Source organism: Podarcis liolepis, assembly GCF_965112155.1.
Source record: "Podarcis liolepis genome assembly, chromosome: 10".
Lineage (NCBI taxonomy): Eukaryota > Metazoa > Chordata > Lepidosauria > Squamata > Lacertidae > Podarcis > Podarcis liolepis.
The window spans coordinates 12,285,437-12,304,060 of record NC_139562.1 but is presented as its reverse complement, the minus strand read 5'-3'; the positions used below and the strand labels follow the sequence as shown (position 1 = coordinate 12,304,060).

General features: G+C 46.0%; 1 protein-coding gene across 1 annotated transcript in view; it reads left to right on the top strand.

Annotated features, from left to right (window-relative positions):
• Positions 1 to 18,624, top strand: part of IRAG2 (inositol 1,4,5-triphosphate receptor associated 2) — a 62,859-nt gene that overhangs the window by 17,253 nt on the left and 26,982 nt on the right. The window contains exons 11-21 of the mRNA XM_083464292.1: positions 4,077 to 4,136; positions 4,250 to 4,314; positions 4,418 to 4,520; positions 5,493 to 5,606; positions 6,398 to 6,490; positions 8,817 to 8,980; positions 10,930 to 11,044; positions 13,202 to 13,409; positions 14,890 to 14,951; positions 15,781 to 15,852; positions 17,870 to 17,975. Coding sequence (XP_083320418.1) covers positions 4,077 to 4,136; positions 4,250 to 4,314; positions 4,418 to 4,520; positions 5,493 to 5,606; positions 6,398 to 6,490; positions 8,817 to 8,980; positions 10,930 to 11,044; positions 13,202 to 13,409; positions 14,890 to 14,951; positions 15,781 to 15,852; positions 17,870 to 17,975 — 1,162 coding nt within the window. The remainder of the gene's footprint in view (positions 1 to 4,076; positions 4,137 to 4,249; positions 4,315 to 4,417; positions 4,521 to 5,492; positions 5,607 to 6,397; positions 6,491 to 8,816; positions 8,981 to 10,929; positions 11,045 to 13,201; positions 13,410 to 14,889; positions 14,952 to 15,780; positions 15,853 to 17,869; positions 17,976 to 18,624) is intronic.

Genomic DNA, 18,624 nt, shown 5'->3' with positions numbered 1-18,624 from the left:
AAGGAGCCACCACAGGTGGGCCACATGTCCGTCAAGCAAAGCGAAATATACTCGGAGTCCTGTAGTGATTTCATGCTCTTTCTTGCAGCTTGTAAAACAGTGATTGAATTGCCCCCCCAAACCTCAGGCTTTTATATACATTATTTACACAATGAGTCCCGTCTGATTGGCTGATTCTGCTTCCCTCCTGATTGGTCTTTTCCTGCAGGCCAATCAATTGTTGCATTCTACGATCCTACCAGCCTAACAGGCTGATTAACTTCCTCCTGGAACCTGATTGGTCTTTTCCTGCAAGCCAATCAGTTGTTGCATTCTAGGATCCTACTTGTCTTATTGTTCTAGGATCCAAGCTTAGTACATAACACAAAGTGTCATTTTTAACCTAAATATTAGTAAACTGCAAGAGGCTTTGTTTCAGATATTGCAGTACAATCTGTCCTGCACTTTTCCTTTGCTTTCCTCTGGAAAACGAAGAGAGACACAAGGGTTTGAGGGTCAGGTTGGTATTCTGCAAATGAAGCCCTAAACTTGCCTGAAAAGTCTCATTCTGCAAGCACATTGGATGTATTGAGGTACAGCCAGTGGCGTAGTGTGGGGGGTGCAGGGGGGGCCGGCCGCACCGGGCGCAACATCTGGGGGTTAGGGTTAGGGGGCGCAAATCCACGGGTTAGGGGGCGCAAATTACTTGCCTTGCCCCGGGTGCTGACAACCCACGCTACGCCACTGGGTACAGCCTCTTTACCTGGCCCTTTGAAAAATAGGCGTGTAGTTCAAACTAGGGATTGAACTCCAAATGTAGAACTAAGTTCAGAGCGTGCTCACAAACCTGCAGATAGGAATCTCCCGTCTCCTGTCAACATATTCTGCATTTTTCTCTTCCTTCCTGCACCACCTAAAACTTTAAACTGGGTGCAAGCATCCAATTGCTGTCTGGACAGAATGCAGAACTTGTCCTTGTAGGCCTCATTTGGATCTCTCTCTCTGTTCACTGGCAATGTCATAGGACAAGCAGGATCCCAAATGAGTGCATTCAAGGCAAAGGCACATCTTTGCCCCATGTTCTTGGCCAACCAGAATGGGCAATGCTGTGTCATCTGGACTAATCTCCTGGAAGTACTTTATGTGGAAGCTCATCTTCAATGCAGAGGACTGAATAGCCATTTTCTGGACTCCTCTGAGCAGCAGAAAGTTTGAGCAAAAAAAGTTTCTGCAACAAAAAACCTGGAGACTTACAGAGTCTTTATTTGGGATAGTCAGATCTCTCAATTTTAGTTTCTCATTTTTCCAGACTTGAATTCGATTTGCCAATTTCTGCATTAGTTTCTGGGGTTGTTTTTTTTTTAATTTTTAAGCCTTCATGAAAATTAATCTGCAACTTCAACTTTTTCATACACATTTCTCTTAATACACACATTTTTCTACACCATTTTGCCCAAGGTGCACATTTTTGCAAGCCATTTCCCTCATTTCAATGCATTTTTATGTTACTTTCACTAACACCGGCATCCCTTCACCTAACATGTAGAATTCACTGCACATTTTTTGGTTGCAAAACTGGATCGCAAAAATTGAAGACGTGTGAATTTGTTGGCAGGTAGATGTTTTGGTCCACGTATTGTTTGAGGAAGTGCAGATTAGGCCGGCTCACATTAAAATGTGAGCCAAATCTCTTTCCTCCTGCAATCCCGTATCTGTTTCCAATGTACAAACTGACCATGGGAGATCGTTGGATGCATTGCTGGCTTGTAAAGCAGCAGTTTTCCAAAGCGCTTCTTTCCTTTTTTTATATATATAAAATTTTTATTGGGTTTTCACAGCTTATATAAACACATACAATACACAACGCAAACACACAAACACAAAGACAAACATACACAATTTCAAATATTTTCTTAACCTGTTTCCATGACTTCCCCACACCTCCCCTTCTTGCATCCTAATTCCAAAAGTTCACTCAGCAAGTTCTTATCTCCAACTTTTACCTTATTAATATTTTACTTATTTCTTTTTAATTAAACAAAATTAACTTATAGACCTCGATTAAACCACTATACTCATCTTATACATCCTTTTCTAAGGTCGACCCACGTTCCCTTCCATCAATTTCCCAATTTTTATATTATTTACAAAACAAAATAACAAAAAACAACATATAATTATACACCCTTTGGATTCCAAAACTCTCGCCCCCCCCCTTTCCCGGTTTCGATCCCCAAAGAGTATCCATCAGTCTATCAGCTCTCAGCCTGGATCCCTCACGTCCAAGGCCCTCAAATCTCTCTCAGTCCCTCTCTGCCGGTTTTGTTGGTAGTCCTTTATGATGAACATCGAGTCTCGGAGAAGCTCTGTCCCAATAGGGTCTATGCTTCTTCCAACCAGACCTCCATCTTCAAAAGCGGAGCCCAAATCATGTTTCTTGTTCCTTTTAAGTCCAAGTGACCCAAATGTCCCAAAGGCTCCCGCCTTCATCTTAATCAATTTTATAATCCATATGTCTTCCAATCTCTCCATAAGGAGATCTCTCCAATCTTTATTCTCAAAATCAAACCAAATTCTTATCATCCAGGTATCCAGGTCTTGTTTTCTTTGTAATCCATTTTTACAGGCCTCTGGTTGTCCTTTTTCCCCTGCGATATTTCAGCTCCTCCTTCCCACTCCTCTAAATCAGCACCTATTTCTTCTTGTTCAGCTGCAAAATTTTCTTGAGTCAAGTCCTTGGCACAATCCACAAGTTTATTTACTTTAGAATTCAAGGTCGTTATATCTGTAGCCAAAGCTTTGCTCTGATCTTGTAACTTTCCCACAAGAAAGAACATTCTATCCAGCTCAGCTTGTATTTTTCCATCTGCAGCCATTGTAATGTCCCAGAACCCCCTCTAGAAGGATTCTAGTTACTTTCTCCAACAGTCAGGTTACTTTATTTTTGTTTCTTCTTTATTTTCAAAAACTTAAAGTCAAATGTATCAAAACCAGCCAGCAAAAATAACAAGAGTCAAGTTTTCCTAACTTTGACAGCTCGTTTGACAGCTGTCAAAGTCTCTATATCTCCTCAACAGGCTCTCTCGCGGATCGCTTCCGGATCCCGGGGGGGTTGCACGTCAGCTCCTAAAAGTTTATTTCTTATCCTCCAGCACAAACTTCTAATGCCAATTCGTGAAATTAATAACTTTTATCTCACATAGAGAAAAGAGATCTCTCGACCTTAGTTATCCGATTCTTGCTTTAAATTGTCTGCAGGACGGGGGGGGGGCGGACTTCATTTTAGAGCATCCCCCGATCATACCGAATTTAAAAGGAAAAAAGATTTTTGAGTCCAATTTCCGTACTACTCACAGGTTGTTCCTTTTAGAGTCCAAATGTTCAAGGAAAGAAGTCAGCGCTCTCTGGCCATGGCTTGCGGCTTCACTCCATAGAAGAAGCGGTCTACTCACAGCACCACGCCACTTTCCGTCCCCTGCTCCAAAGCCTTTAAAAAGGCTTCTTCGCAGGTCGGGGAGGGCGCAAATGGTGCCTGCCGAGTCACCAAGTCCACAGGCTTCTGCGCCTGTGGTTTCTGAGGGTCCCTGCGTCGACGCCGTGGCAGGACCCGTCTTCTATGGAGCCGATTCCCTCCGGAGCTCGGAGGGAATCCGCCATTAACCGATCGCGCTAACCCGGAAGTCCCAAAGCACTTCTTTCCTAGCCAGATGGAAAAGCCAGACTTCTAATCCAGGTCCCAGATGCATCCAAATGGCTAAATATCTTTACAGAGACAATGTGTGTGCAAAAGCTAGTACCCATCAGCCATCAAAAGCTGTTGATGCTCCTTTAAGCAAGCATTTTCCGGCTATCACTGCCTTGTTAAAAAGATCAGTCCCTCATTTTTCATGGCCATGACATTTTTCTTTTAAGTAGGTCAATCTGTATGGAATGCTTTTTTTTTTGTATGGAGTTGGCTTCAGAAATTGTCTCAATGCCTTCAGCCTCTCTCTTTCTCTTTCTCTTTCTCTTTCTCTTTCTCTTTCTCTTTCTCTTTCTCTTTCTCTTTCTCTCTCTCTGGTCCTATACTTCTAATTCAAACACTTCCACCTGTGCAGAAGGAGCTGGATATTCAGGAGCTGAAGTCTACCCTCAAGGAATACACCTCCGTAATAGAGGTACAGTTGCCATAATTTGTCTGGGAGCTGGAGACAGAAGAGGAGTCCTTTATTGCGGGGGGGGGGTGTTGCTTGAAGGTTGTGTCTTGAGAGAGCTTTGTGTTTTTCTGTAGACCCTGCGGGTGGAGAAGAACAAACTGGTGAACAACATCCAGCAAATGCAGCAGGAGTTGATTTCGTGAGTATTTTTTGCACTCCAAGGGGGCGAGATTCAGCGCCCTTATAATGAGAGGCGCTCTTGGAGCTTTGCAGATTTAATTCTTTGACTCTCCTTCTGCTAGGAATGGCTTCAACTTCCCCTTGATATACAAATTCAACAGCAGCATCCTTGAAGGGACCAATTCTTTGCACTGTGAACTGGAACTTGCCCAAGAGCAAGCGGAGGTGGGAGTTTTTAATTTTATTTTATTTGCTTCTCCCCCTTGGTTCCCCGGGGCCAGTTCCTCTAATGCAGGGGTGTCCAACTGGTGGACCGCGATCGACAGGTCGACCCCCAGTTGATATAAGTCGATGGCGGGCTCATTTTCCTCCGCTGGGCCTGCCCCTTGCTCCTTCCTGTATTCGTGCACGATTTCGAGAACGGAAGACGGAGTTACCGTTACTGGGATTACTTCTTGTTTTTCAATCAATGTCACGCAACCCACGCACCCCCACCCCCCAAAAATGGCAGAAGAATTTGCAGTCTCCCCCCAAAAAAGGTAAACAACTGTGGCTTGCCCCCCCCCAAAAAAGCTCACCAATTTAGGTTCCCCCCTCCCCCCAAAATGTGTAGATTGCTGCTAATTTTTTAATCTGGGAGTAGATTGCAGTCTCTTGGGGGTTGTGACTGGGAAGCGAGACAAAGACCACTACCTTGCTGTTTCCCAGACTGTCACACTTTTGCACATATCTCTGGCACATTTCTGTGCCTTTGGATAATGAGTGCATCTTCCTAAATAAGCATTTAGTTGCACATGAAGCTAATACAACTGCATCTAGCTCCCCTGCTCCCTCTCCCTTCACTGCCCCCCCCCCCCCGGTGCTGGGTTTTAGATTGGAAGCTTCTCGGGGCAGGGACCTGCCTTCACGTACTCTGCAAAGTGCCAGGGACACTGGTGGTGCAGTATAAATAAATGACATCCAGCCAAACAGATGCACTTTCCCAGAACAACTTGGATCAAAGTTTTATGCCCAGGGTAGCCTCTGGCCAGTGTTGAGACTCAGCTAAGATGTGCCAAATTAAATATCTGAATCCCCTTTGCAGTTGACCGCTATTTTGTCTAGTTCCTTCTTCCTGATCTTAGCTGCCAGTGTTGAGACTTGGCAGATGGTTGAGCTTGTATCATATGGCCCCTTTCTGATTGCTTTGCTATGCAGGTCTCTGGAATCGAATGGACTGCACTGGATGAATCGCTGGACGCGGAGGTTTTGCTGCTCCTGCAAGGGCCGGAGAGAGTGGGAGAAAAATTCAAGGCCACCATTCAGAAACTGGTATGGAAAAAGACTGTGGGTGGAATAGCAAATGGAAGACTGCAAAACCATTCCAAAGCTTTTGCTCATCTCGGAACCTTGAGCAAGATACTTCTTCTCATCCTCCCTTCTGCAAATCCTTCTCTTCTTATGCCAATTCATAGCTATCCACAGTCTGTTAGTGCTGAAAGAAGCATTTAGAGTGGTGCAGGAAATCTAGATTCTTCACCACATATGTTTGCTTATAGGCTTTTGATAGGTAGGGAAATAATAGCTGCCGATATGTATGCTTATCTGGTAGCGCAATGTTTCTCAGCCTGTGGGTCCCCAGGTGTTGTTGGACTACAACTCCCATCATTCCTAGCCAGCATGTCCAGTGGTCAGGGAAGTTGGGAGTTGTAGTCCAACAACATCTGGGGATCCACAGGTTGAGAAAGACTGGTTTAGCGGCTTAGTCCTTTTGAAACAGTCCTATTCCTTCACGGGCACTGCACAGAACTCTTTTAAAGAAGCAAATAGCCTCTCGTTGCTAAGGTTCCACATCAAAATATTCAGCTCATAGTGGTGAGGAGGAATGGAAGTTCCCCCAGAATGTCTGCTTTATATGCATTATTTACACAATGGGCCCCACGTGATTGGCTAATTCTGGGATTCACCTGTAGGCCAATCAGTCACTTCCACCTGGAGTTGGATTGGGTGGCTCCTGTGGACCAATCGGACTGCTGCATTCTGCATCCTATTCAACTCAGTACATAACAGCGTGTTACTGTTTAGATGTGAAAGTTCATGGGACGTGACCTTTTTCTTTACAGAAGCAAGAACTTTCTCGAGTGGAGGAAATAGCCGTCCTGCAGGCAGAGGGCTTTGAGGCAAATATGCAAGAAGCCCATAAGAAGAAGCTCGTGGTAAATGTTACTGAATGGCTAGAAAGGGTGCTTTAGGACACCTCCCTACCGTCTGAATTACAAGGGCTTGGACAGAGCTTGCAGGGATGTGTACTGGCACAAAAATATCCCTCTTTGGGGTTTCGTAACTGCTTTCACAGGGACGCGGGTGGCGCTGTGGGTTAAACCACAGAGCCTAGGACTTGCTGATCAGAAGGTCGGCGGTTCGAATCCCCGTGACTGGGCGAGCTCCTGTTGCTCGGTCCCTGCTCCTGCCCACCTAGCAGCTCAAAAGCACGTCAAGGTGCAAGTAGATAAATAGGTACCGCTCCGGCGGGAAGGTAAACGGCATTTCCTTGCGCTGCTCTGTTTCGCCAGAAGCGGCTTAGTCCTGCTGGCCACATGACCCGGAAGCTGTACGCCGGCTCCCTCGGCCAATAAGCGAGTTGAGTGCCGCAACCCCAGAGTCGGCCACGACTGGACCTAATGGTCAGGGGTCCCTTTACCTTTACCTTTTAACTGCTTTCACAAGGCAGTCCTTCACATTTTTAACATTCACACTCAGTTTGTTCGTATTCTTGATCTTGATTTGCGTTTCCGGAAAGGGCCTACTGTTCCGAATTCAACTGGGAGCCTGTTGCGCCCCCCCCCCCGGGTGCTTGGCAGAAGGTGTGAATTTCTCTCCCCCACCTGCACATTTCAGGTTATGGCTGGGTTTTTTGGGGGGTGTTACCCCTCCATTTAAGTGAATGGAGAGCCTTGGCACTTCCGACAGTGGCAGACTTGGGTACAGTCATACCTCATGTTACGCTTGCTTCAAGTTGCACATTTTCAGGTTGTGTCCCGTGGCGACCCAGAAGTACTGGAAAGGGTTGCTTCCGTGTTTCACTGCTTGTGCATGCGCAGAATGACGTCACACGCATGTGCAGATGTGGCAAATAGCAACCCGTGCGTGCGCAGACGCAGGTTGCGTTCTTTTCAGGGCCTCCAGAACGGATCCCATTTGCAACCAGAGGTACCACTGTACTGTGGCACTCGTGCAAGGCCAAAATTTACCTCCCCCCCCCGCCCCCGCTTCAGCTGCTATCCCAAAGCTGCGTAAGTGAGGCGCTGGGTTTTGGGAAGGAGGCATGAGTCTCTGACAGGGTCTAGAACCCTCCCACCTTCACCCCAAAGCAGGGAAAGCTCTAACATGGCTTTGGGAAGGAGGTGGGAGGACTCTAGGACCCTGCCAGAGCTGAAGCGGGATGTGCCCTGATTGGCTGTGTAGTTCTGAGAGAGTTTTTCCTCTGTACATTTGGTTGAATGCTTCCCTGCCATGTATGAGGCCTCAAGTAAGAAAGACGAGACTTCTATTCCTTTCTCCTCAAACTATGTGCCATTTTTCATCCACTTGAGCATTGGAAAGTCCTAACAAGATTTTGTCCTCTCTCTGGACCCTGCATTATTGAAATATATCCGAGCCGAGAGTGGATTTCATGCTCTTTGTTCAGCTCATAGTGGTGAGGAGGAATGGAATTTCCCCCAGAATGACTGCTTTATGTACAGTGGTACCTCGGGATGTGAACAGGATCCGTTCTGGACATCATTTTGTGCGTCTGCACATGTGCGAGCAGCGAAACCTGGAAGTAACGTGCTCTGTTACTTCTGGGTTGCCGCGGAGCGGAACTCGAACACGCTCAACCCGAAGCACATTCAACCCGAGGTATGACTGTACCTTATTTACACAATGGGCCCCACATGATTGGCTAATTCCGGGATTCTCCTGTAGGCCAATCAGGTTGCGGATTCACTTCCACCTGGAGCTGGATTGGGTGGCTCCTGTGGACCAATCAGACTGCTGCATTCTGGATCCTATTGTTCTAGGACCAATCAGAAAGCTGTATTCTGGATCCTATTGTTCTAGGACCAATCAGACTGTTGCATTTTGGATCCTATTCAACTCAGTACATAACAATTATTTAAGTGGCTTCGCTAACAGGATGCAAGCCAGCCTCTTCTTAAGGACCTTTGCAGCAATGCTGTACTATTTAGGGGTGTGTGTGAGAGAGGTGACTTCATTTCCCCCTCCCCCAACATAGGGACCGCAGTCTGTCTCTCCCCACCCACCATTCCAGCAAAATAATTCCCAGTGAGCAAGTACAAAAGAGATAGCAGAACAAAGGCATTACTTTGCAGTTATTACTACATTCAGGTTAATTTTCGTTTCTATTTATTTGATCCAAATTTAAATGGGGATGGGCCTTTTTCAGGTTAAACCAGCACACATTCATAGCGAATAGCTTGCTAAGTATTTCTTCTTAACACTCCGTATTGGGTTCTTTTTCTTGTTAAAATGTCAATGCAGGAGCTCAAGCAAGATCTGGCGAAGCAAAGAACTCTCTGGCTTCAGAGACTTGATCTCTTGGAAGCTCAGAAGGACTCATTGGACAAGGAGCTGATAAAGATGGCGGGAAACCTGAGGAGGATGAGAACTGAACAGCTGCACTTGAAGAAAGCGCTTTCATCCAGGTTATTTCCCCCCTCCCTTCTCCTTCTTTTAGGTTTTTTTTAAAAGTATGTGCGTGTTGGGGATGGAGCAGAAATTTGATTCAGATTGCAACTTTCACTTCCTGAAGCAACAGGCAAACCGAAACACACAGACGTCCTTTGAGATTTGCAATGCAGTTCTTAAACCAAAATATATGTACATCAGGGGAAAGCCGTGTGTACCGGCAAAAAGAACATAGAAAAGTGCATTATACTGGGGGGAATGGTTTGCAAGAAGAGGTGTATATAAGGCAAAATTGCATAGGAAAGTGTGTGTGTTAGAAGAAACAGAATGCTGAGAAAGTTGCACATGAGTGTTTCTGGTTTTTAATTGCAAGCCTGCCAAAATGTGGCAAACTAAACTTACTACTGGAAAAATGAGAAATTGAGAGAAAACAGATTTGTTCACAGTAGTGTTTGTGTGTGTGTGTGTGTGTGTGTGTGTGTGTGTGTGTTGCTGTGAGTCCCGGGGGGGGGGGGTTCAGTCTGAATGATACCCCTGGATCCCTACCCAAGCAGTGATCCTGTATTTGTCAGGTTAGGATCTGTAGGAGGAGGCTTGCTAAATAGGTCAAGGTAAGGACCATGGCAGAGACGCGGGTGGCACTGTGGTCTAAACCACAGAACCTAGAATTTGCTGATTGGAAGGTCAGCAGTTCGAATCCCCGCGACGGGGTGAGCTCCTGTTGTTCTGTCCTAGCTCCTGCCCACCTAGCAGTTCAAAAGCACGTCAAGTGCAAGTAGATAAATAGGTACCACTCTGGCGGGAAGGTAAAGGGTGTTTCCATGCGCTGCTCTGGTTCACCAGAAGTGGCTTGGTCATGCTGGCCACATGACCAGGAAGCTGTCTGCAGATAAACGCTGGCTCCCTCGGCCTATAAAGCGAGATGAGCGCGCAACCCCAGAGTCGTCCGCGACTGGACCTAAGAGTCAGGGGTATCTTTACCTTTACCTAATGACCATGGCAGCTCAGTTAAGTATCCAGCACCTGCACCTCCATGATTGAAGTGGCCCAGTGCACGTTGCTCATGTGTGACATCATGCATCACATGTGTGTGCCATCACATCCTCTGGAGGAGGATGGGTGCTCTGGCAGAGCCGGGAGCTAAAGCTGTGATGCGCTGGGCCCCCTCAACATGGAGGGAGCTGGGCTCCCTTCAAACAAACATGGAGGGAGCCAAAGACATCTCAGCCCCCTAGCTTGGTGCATCTGGTTGCCACAGAGACAATTTTTTCTCACTTCACCTGGCTGGATGCCACATCATGGAGCAATGGGTCAGCATGTCTGGCTGTTAACCAGAAGGTTGGTGGTTGGAGCCCACCCAAGAATGGCTGTAGGCAGGATTCCTGCATTGCTGGGGATTGGAATAGATGACTCTCAGGGCCCCTTCCTACTCTATGATTTTATTATCCTAGAATGGAGAACAATAGGCCAAGCAGGGCTGGGTATGTGAGAGTAATGTGAGAGAGAATTTCAGCTGAAGCTGGAAGAACAGAGACATGTCTTGCATTGTGCTAGATTTAGGGCTCCCCGGAAACCTAATGGAGAAGCAAGATCTGTTGGGACATTAATGCTTGATTCCCCCCCCCCCCTTACTTTGGAAATTGCTTGAATTCTGAAACTCTTTGCTAATCTGGCGTTTGTGCCTAAGGGATTCGACTCTGTTGAATGGGACAAATGAGTCCCTGTGTGTCATGGGCCCAATTACTTCTAAGTGGTGACAGAGAAAAGATGCCTGGTAGGAGTAAGGGAGCTAGAAGAACGTGGACCTGCACAGGTGTAGGAGATGGGCAGGTGTACCCAACAATGCTTCTAGGTTTGGACTGGCCATATACCATCAAGCAGAATTTGAAGAGGAAGCAATTTTAGAGCAGTGCTGCTCTAAAATCCTCTGCGTGCCCTCAAGCTCTTCTTGCCTTATATCCCTTAGGCAGCATGAACTGGAGCTGGCCAGACGGCTGAAAGAGGACACTGTGTCAGAAGGAGGCATCTTGAGATCAGCCCTGCAAGAGCTAACCCAACAACTTGAGGATGCCAGCAAGCGGGTAAGTGCAGCATGTTGTGCTGCTCTTGCTTTTAAGACTTTGCATACAGGAAGATGGAAGAAGGACAACTTTGGAGGACAAGAGCAGGATGTGGAAGGCATTGTCTTGTTTGGAGTCTCAGAGAAGGAAGGCCTAAAACTAAGGCAGAGACAAAAGAGACCAAGCCTATTACAGAGTAGCAATTGGATTTCCAATCCTACTTTGCATGTGTGTGCAATGATTCAGCATCCCCTGTTTTGAGGTACTTATTGTGGTGTTGGTGGGACTACAGCTACTTCCTCCTTCTCCTTTTTCTTTAAAGGCAGCTGACTCTAGTGCCCCCTGAGTGCCTCTGGGAGCATAGGAAGCTGCCTTATACGGAGTCAGGCCAATGGTCTATCTAGCTCACTATTGTCTCCACTGTCTGGCATGGTCTTATGTGAGGTTCCAGGTAGGAGTCTTATTCCCCGTCCCTACCAGGAATAGACCTGGGGCCTTCTGCATGCAAAGCAGGTGGTCTACAACAGAGCTATGGCCCTATTCTTAAAGGCAGCAGAAGCCAGAGTTCTGCTCCTTGTGCTGAGTTTAAACTTTGAAAGGTAAAAAGGTGAAGGTAAAGGATTTCCGTACACCCATGTACAGCCCACGTCTTCAGCGCCTGCATGGGGTGGGTGTCAGGAGCACCTTCTCTGACCTTCCGATCACAGGAACGTATGAACAGGCAAGGTGGTGTTTTCCTATCACTGAACTACAAACCTTCCAATGAATCTGAATCCCATTGAAGATCGCGAACATCTTGCCAAGTTTGGGCCCAGGGGTGAGGCGGGGGAGTTAATACAGTGGTGCCCCGCAAGACAAATGCCTCGCAAGACGGAAAACTCGCTAGACGAAAGAGTTTTCCGTTTTGGAGGTGCTTCGCAAAACGAATTTCCTATGGGCTTGCTTTGCAAGACGACAATGTCTTGCGAGTTCCTGCTGGTTTTTTTTCCTTCCCCCCCCTTTTCTAAGCCGCTAAGCCGCTTATCAGCTGATCCGATCAGCAGATAAGCCGCTAAAAGCCGCTAATAGCGCTAATCCGCTAATCCTTCAATGGGCTTGCTTCGCAAGATGAAACAACCGCTAGACGAAGAGAATCACAGAACGGATTCTTTTCGTCTTGCGAGGCACCACTGTAATAATAATAATAATAATAATAATAATAATAATAATAATAATATTTATTTATTTATTTATTTATTTATTTATTTATTTATTTATTTATTTATTATTTATACTCCGCCCATCTGGCTGAGTTTCCCCAGCCACTCTGGGCGGCTCCCAATCAAGCTTTAAAAACAATACATCATTAAATATTAAAAACTTCCCCAAACAGGGCTGCCTTCAGATGTCTTTTAAAAATAGGATAGCTGCTTATTTCCTTGGCACCTGATGGGAGGGCGTTCCACAGGGCAGGTGCCACTACCGAGAAGGCCCTCTGTCTGGTTCCCAGTAATCTCACTTCTCACAATGAGGGAACCGCTAGAAGGCCCTCGGCGCTGGACCTCAGTATCCGGGCTGAACGATGGGGGTAGAGACGCTCCTTCAGGTATACAGGACCGAGACCGTTTAGGGCTTTAAAGGTCAGCACCATGCATCGCACATCACAACTTCAGTGCACATACATGTGAACTTGGAGAGCATGGGTAGGACACAACCTGCTGTTCTTTTCCCTGCTTCACACAGAATGCAGCTGCTGAGATAGTTTTGATCTGTTGATAATGGTAATTCTTCAACATGCAGTGTTGGGGAAGAGGTCTCTTGGTGGTGGAATAAGAACAAGGGTTTTATCTTCATCTATGAAGTGCTAGAGGGCCTGACCTTTGCGGTTGCTGGCAAGGTAGCCCTTGTAGAGTGCATCCTGTGTGTTTGGGGAAAAGCAGAACCTGTGCGTTCGCTGGAACTTGCAAAATTCTGAATGCAGAGGAAGTCTAAGCTGAGAGGAAGGGTTGGTGGCTTTTAAGCGCCTTACGCAGGAAAGAAGCGACTTGACACATACGTCTGCTCAGAGAAAACCAACAGAACCTGCGAGTGTTAAAACTATATATATATGAAGCGGCAGATCAGGAGTTGATTGCTTCCGGAGAGAGCGAGCAAAGGCATTTCGGCTTTTGTTTGTGTGAGGTCTGCTGAGCCGTCTAGAAGGGAGTCCCTCCAAACTTTGCTGACTTGCTGTTGCTCCCGCAGGCTAAGGCTCAGGAGAACGACCTTCACGCTGCCAGCCTGGAAGCAAGGTCTTTGCAAAGGGAGCTGGAAGAGAGCATCGCTGAGCAAACAAACCTCCGGAGTGTAAATATAAACTTAAAACGCACTTGCCAGGTGCTGGAACTGAAAGCTAAAGAGCAGAGCAGTAAGTATCGCTTGAAGTTACTCTTTCCGTGACTTAAGGGCAGCTGGCATGTGTTCTTTTGCCTGCATGAAAACGGGAGTGTTCGCTTCACTCTGGGTTTTCTCCTAAAATAACCAATCTTACCGTCAAATTTTGGTGTTTTGTTTTTCATTTTGAGCCGAGAACCATATTGCAAAATTCGGAGAAGTACAAAATCTCAGAGCATCTACTTGTGCAAAGAGATGTGCTTATTAATGGGTAGAAATTATTCAGTGTCCATGCATTGGGAGCGATTTGAGGGATCCAATTGGAGCCCAATGTAGTAACAAGGCCGAACAACCTGACACTCCTTACCCAGCTGTGACCTGGAACACATCTGAGAATTTGTGCCTCAAATGCTGCTGCTTGGAGGACGCAATGTTTTTTTGATCTATCGCTTTAGATACTGTCCAAGTGTATTTTTGTGCTTCAAACAACTTTTCCTCCTGCCTCCTAGGAGAACTTGGTGCAGAGTTCCTCTATTAATAATGTTAATAGAGGCATATCATTGGTGTCTATTCTGAATCTCGCTCAGAAATCAACATTTGCCTGTCCTTATGTTTTTACGTGAAAGTGGTCCCAAGGTCTGTTGTGGCTTTGCCTCGGTTTCTTTAGGACTTGCTGTTATTGTAGGTGCTATATATGTATATGAATTTCTGAATACCAAGGTCCAACTTTGGGGCAAGTACTCTTTGATGAGAGAATCCCGACAGAGATTTAAAGTCACAAAATATGTAGTAAAGTAAAGTGTGGAAAGATAGATTGTTAGGCCTTTAAAATATGCCTCTCCAAGGGAGTTCCAAAATTTCCCTCTCCGCACAACATAGGAAAAGACTACATGTTTGGTAAGTTAAAAATCGGTTTACTTACAAACTCTTCAAAGGTCGGATTCATAAGCTTTTGCATACATCAGTCGGATAAGTTGCACAGGCAGTAAAACATAACTTACTTACAAAGTTCCTAGTTTATTGGTAGAGGAAGTCAAGATTGACTGGTGAGAGCTAAGGTGGAGCAACCAGCTCAGACCTCTTCACATGCTGAGCTTCTAAGGTAGTCTGCACAGGGAACAATAGGCTTGATTACCTATTTCAGGCATCCCCAACCTTCAGCCCTCCAGATGTTTTGGACTACAATTCCCATCATCCCTGACCACTGGTCATGTTTGCTAGGGATCATGGGAGTTGTAGGCCAAAATATCTGGAGGGCCGCAGGTTGGGGATGCCTGACCTATTTCCTCCCAAGGTAAGGGAAGTGACATGACTAAGCCTGACAGCACAGCTTACTCTATGGTATTAACCCCTTCATGCATTAATTAGACTTAAGAATGTTGGTAATATGTGGCTGGTTATCCCACCATTTTTGTACGCATATTGGTGGACTGCTTTTATTTTGGATAAAGAAGACAAACTCTTGTATAATTTGGATAGCTTCTGATCAATCCTTACAACGTCTTGCTTCTTAGCTGCCCTTGACTCGCTCAGGCAGAAGCATTTTGAAGGACTGTTGTGTGGAGTTCTTTGTCAGGTATTATTATTATTATTATTATTATTATTATTATTGCAAAATTAGTGAACCCAAGCAGAATTGTGACAACATCTGGGGTTTGCTGGCTACCTTAGGTCCAGTCATGGCCAACTCTGGGGTTGCACCGCTCATCTCGTTTTATTGGCTGAGGGAGCTGGCATACAGCTTCCGGGTCATGTGGCCAGCATGACTAAGCCGCTTCTGGCGAACCAGAGCAGCACACGGAAATGACATTTACCTTCCTGCTGGAGTGGTACCTATTTATCTACTTGCACTTTGAAGTGCTTTTGAACTCCTAGGTTGGCAGGAGCAGGGACCGAGGAAGGGGAGCTCACCCCGCCGCGGGGATTCAAACCGCTGACCTTCTGATCAGCAAGTCCTAGGCTCTGTGGTTTAACCCACAGCGCCACCCGCATCCCTCGCTGGCTAACTTACCCATCCCAGTTTTACAGTGTTCTGCACAGCAAGCTTCCTTCCAAGACATTCTGTTTGCTTGCTGTAGTGTAGGAAGTTGCCCTGCACTTAATCGGATGGTTTGTCCCTCTAGTCTTTCCCAGAAGTCTCCCCCAGCCTTACCTGGAGATGCCAGAGTTTGAACCCAGGACCTTCTGCATACAAAACAGATTCTGTGCCATTGAGCTAGGGCAGCTCCCCAGTAGGATTTGGCATTCCCCCTTCCTCTCTTGCTCCAAGCATTGACGTGTCACCTCTAGTAGTGTATTGTCGGATAGAACATAAGCCACACCTCCAAAATGATCTCGCGTGTGATGTCAGGACCACTTGACCCAGGATACTAACACCCAGCTGAAAATTCTTTGAATTAAAACAGAGCTGTGCTTGTGATGATGAGAGTCCTTCGTCCAGCCCTAATGTAAACAAAGAGATAAGAACAGGGCAGAAGGTAAGACCTGGCAGCTTCTGGCTCTTTAACGGAGAGCGTGCATGGTGTACGAGAAGTGGAACAGGAAAAAGTAACTTCCTCTTATTTGAAGTGCAACTTTTCACCCTTAGAAAACCCCACAGCAGAGATGATGCAATTCATGAACGTTTAGGTACATGAGCTGGGCGATATATCAATACAGTGGTACCTCAGTTTTCGAGCATCTCAGAAGCCGAACGTTTTGGAACCTGGACGGCAAAAACTCAAAAGTAATTGCCTCCATTTTTTAACGCGCCTCGGAAGTCAAACGCCTTCCGCTGCCTGTTTTTCTTTCTTTTCCATTGGCTTTCCCGACCGCCCTTTGCGCCTCGGTTGTTGAATGTTTCGGATGTCGAACGGTCTTCCGGAACAGATTATGTTCGACAACTGAGGTACCACTCTATATCGTCCAAAACCGGTTTCAAGTTCACATTGTGATAATTGTTTCATAATAGTTGAGCTGGCAATATATCGCGAATCACAATGTGTGTAAGGGCTAGGCGATACCTGGTTTTCAACATTGCAATAACTCACCAGCTAAGCATCACGATAACTAAGCATCGCAATAACTCACCAGCTAAACACTGCAATGTGATCAGCTGCGAAGCTTCACAATATCACCTGCTAAACATTCACTATTGGTGAATCCAGGGCTAGTTCCACACTAGTGCCTTTTAGTGAGTTATTTTTCCCACAATTAGCTGAGAAGGAATTTAGAATAAAGTTCTATACAGCACTTAATGTGGTGATATACTGTATTTTTTGCTCTATAAGACTCACTTTTTCCCTCCTAAAAAGTAAAGGGAAATGTGTGCGCGTCTTATGGAGCGAATGCAGGCTGCGTAGCTATCCCAGAAGCCAGAACAGCAAGAGGGATTGCTGCTTTCGCTGCTCGGCAATCCCTCTTGTTGTTCTGGCTTCTGGGATTCAGAATATTTTTTTTCTGGTTTTCCTCCTCCAAAAATTAGGTGCGTCTTATGGTCTGGTGCATCTTATAGAGCGAAAAATACGGTACTCTGCAAAATGCCTTCCCCCCCATTGAGAAGATCCAAACTGGTGCTCTACTTTTAAACTGAGCTCTTAAAACAGAGAATTTTGGCTGGCACCTTCATTATACGCCTTTCAGCACCAGGCGAAAACATTCCTCTTCAACCAGGTCTTTGGCTAATTGACATCTGGTGCCTTTTGAAATGTGTTGTGGGGTGTATTGGTTTGTGTTTGTCCTAATCCTTATTATGTATTTTGTGTTTTTTATGTTGTATATTTATGTTATTAACTGCCCTAAGATCAACAAATGAAGGGGTGGTATATCAATTAACAACAACAACAACAACAACAACAACAACAACAACAACAACAACAACTGAACCTAAACTAAGGACTCATTTACACATACCTTTCCCCACACACTTTCTGGGTCCACACTTTCCTGGTCTGTGTCTGAGTGGTGTCCCCCCCCCCCCCTTTGCCTTATCACTCTCACCAGGAAAACCAGCTCTTTCGTGCTAATCAGAGCAAATGGAAATTTGGGTTTTCTTGCATTAGAGAGTGGGCTTTCATGGGGGAAGCAGCAGGGCAAAAAAGCAAATAATAACAATAGTAATAAATAAATAAACCTGCTTGGCTACAGATCGGAAAAACGTGAACCTGAGTCTAGAAAGAATGAAGGATAATGAATGTGGGTGAGCCAAAAATCTTAGAACTCAATGCTTCAATATTTCTAGGGCTTCCTTAACAAAACCATCCCCATTCCCGTGAAGGAAACGGCAAAGTTATCTTATCCTCCTCTAACAATGGGGATGTCTTTGAGCTAATGCTCCATTCTTTAAAAGGTGGGTGGAGATGACTACAAAATTGTTCTTCTAACCCATGTGCCAAGTGCCAGATTGCTCTCTATTGACAAAAGCTCCATCAGCTAATCGCATGGCAAGTTCCGGGTTTTGGGGCGGGGCAGTGGGAGAAAGAAGGCTTATGCCTTAACTTTTTCTTCTTCACTTAGAAAAACTGCTGCTACAAAGGATTTGGGTACCAAGAGAATCTGCTGTTTGACTTGTCCTGGTCACACGCTTCAAGGCGCCGGTGCTTGCAATATTCTTCACTACTAGGTAAGATTGAAAATATCTCCCCTTTTTTCTTTGAATGATGCAGTTCAGCAGGGGAAAGCGCAGGCTTTTCATACCAAACACAACCTGAAGCCCTTTCTTAGCCATGAGTACCTAAAGTCCTTTCTTTTGAGAGCATCCTTTCAGGTGACAAGGAAGACTGGAAACTGGTTGCACTGTGCTCAGCAGTGAGGACTGAACTAATTTTTGCATGGCGAGTTCCCGCCTCCTCTCTCAGAAATAAAGACACAAGACACAAGAATTCGAGTTAATGGGTCAAATTAGGCCACAACTTTATTGATTACAGGAATTGAGCGGTATTGGCTTAGGCATTGGCCCTAACAACTAACCGGCTTCAGCCCGCTTGCTTGAAGACCGGTAAGGGTTAACCACCAGTAGGGGGAGTCCTGCTAGGAGCTCCCCCCGAAGTTACCGCTTGGGGGCGTGCCGTGGGCCCACACCTCCACAGGCTTAGAACAAGGCCACGCCCCCCGGAATCGTTTACCGGACTACCCTTATGATTGGGGGAAGGTGATGGCGCTTCCTCCCCCCTTCATCTGCATAACAATAGAACAATACTCCTACCAATGCCTAACCGCCAATACCAAGGAGTTGTGACGGTTTGCTACGAGGTAGGCGAAAACCAAGTGGC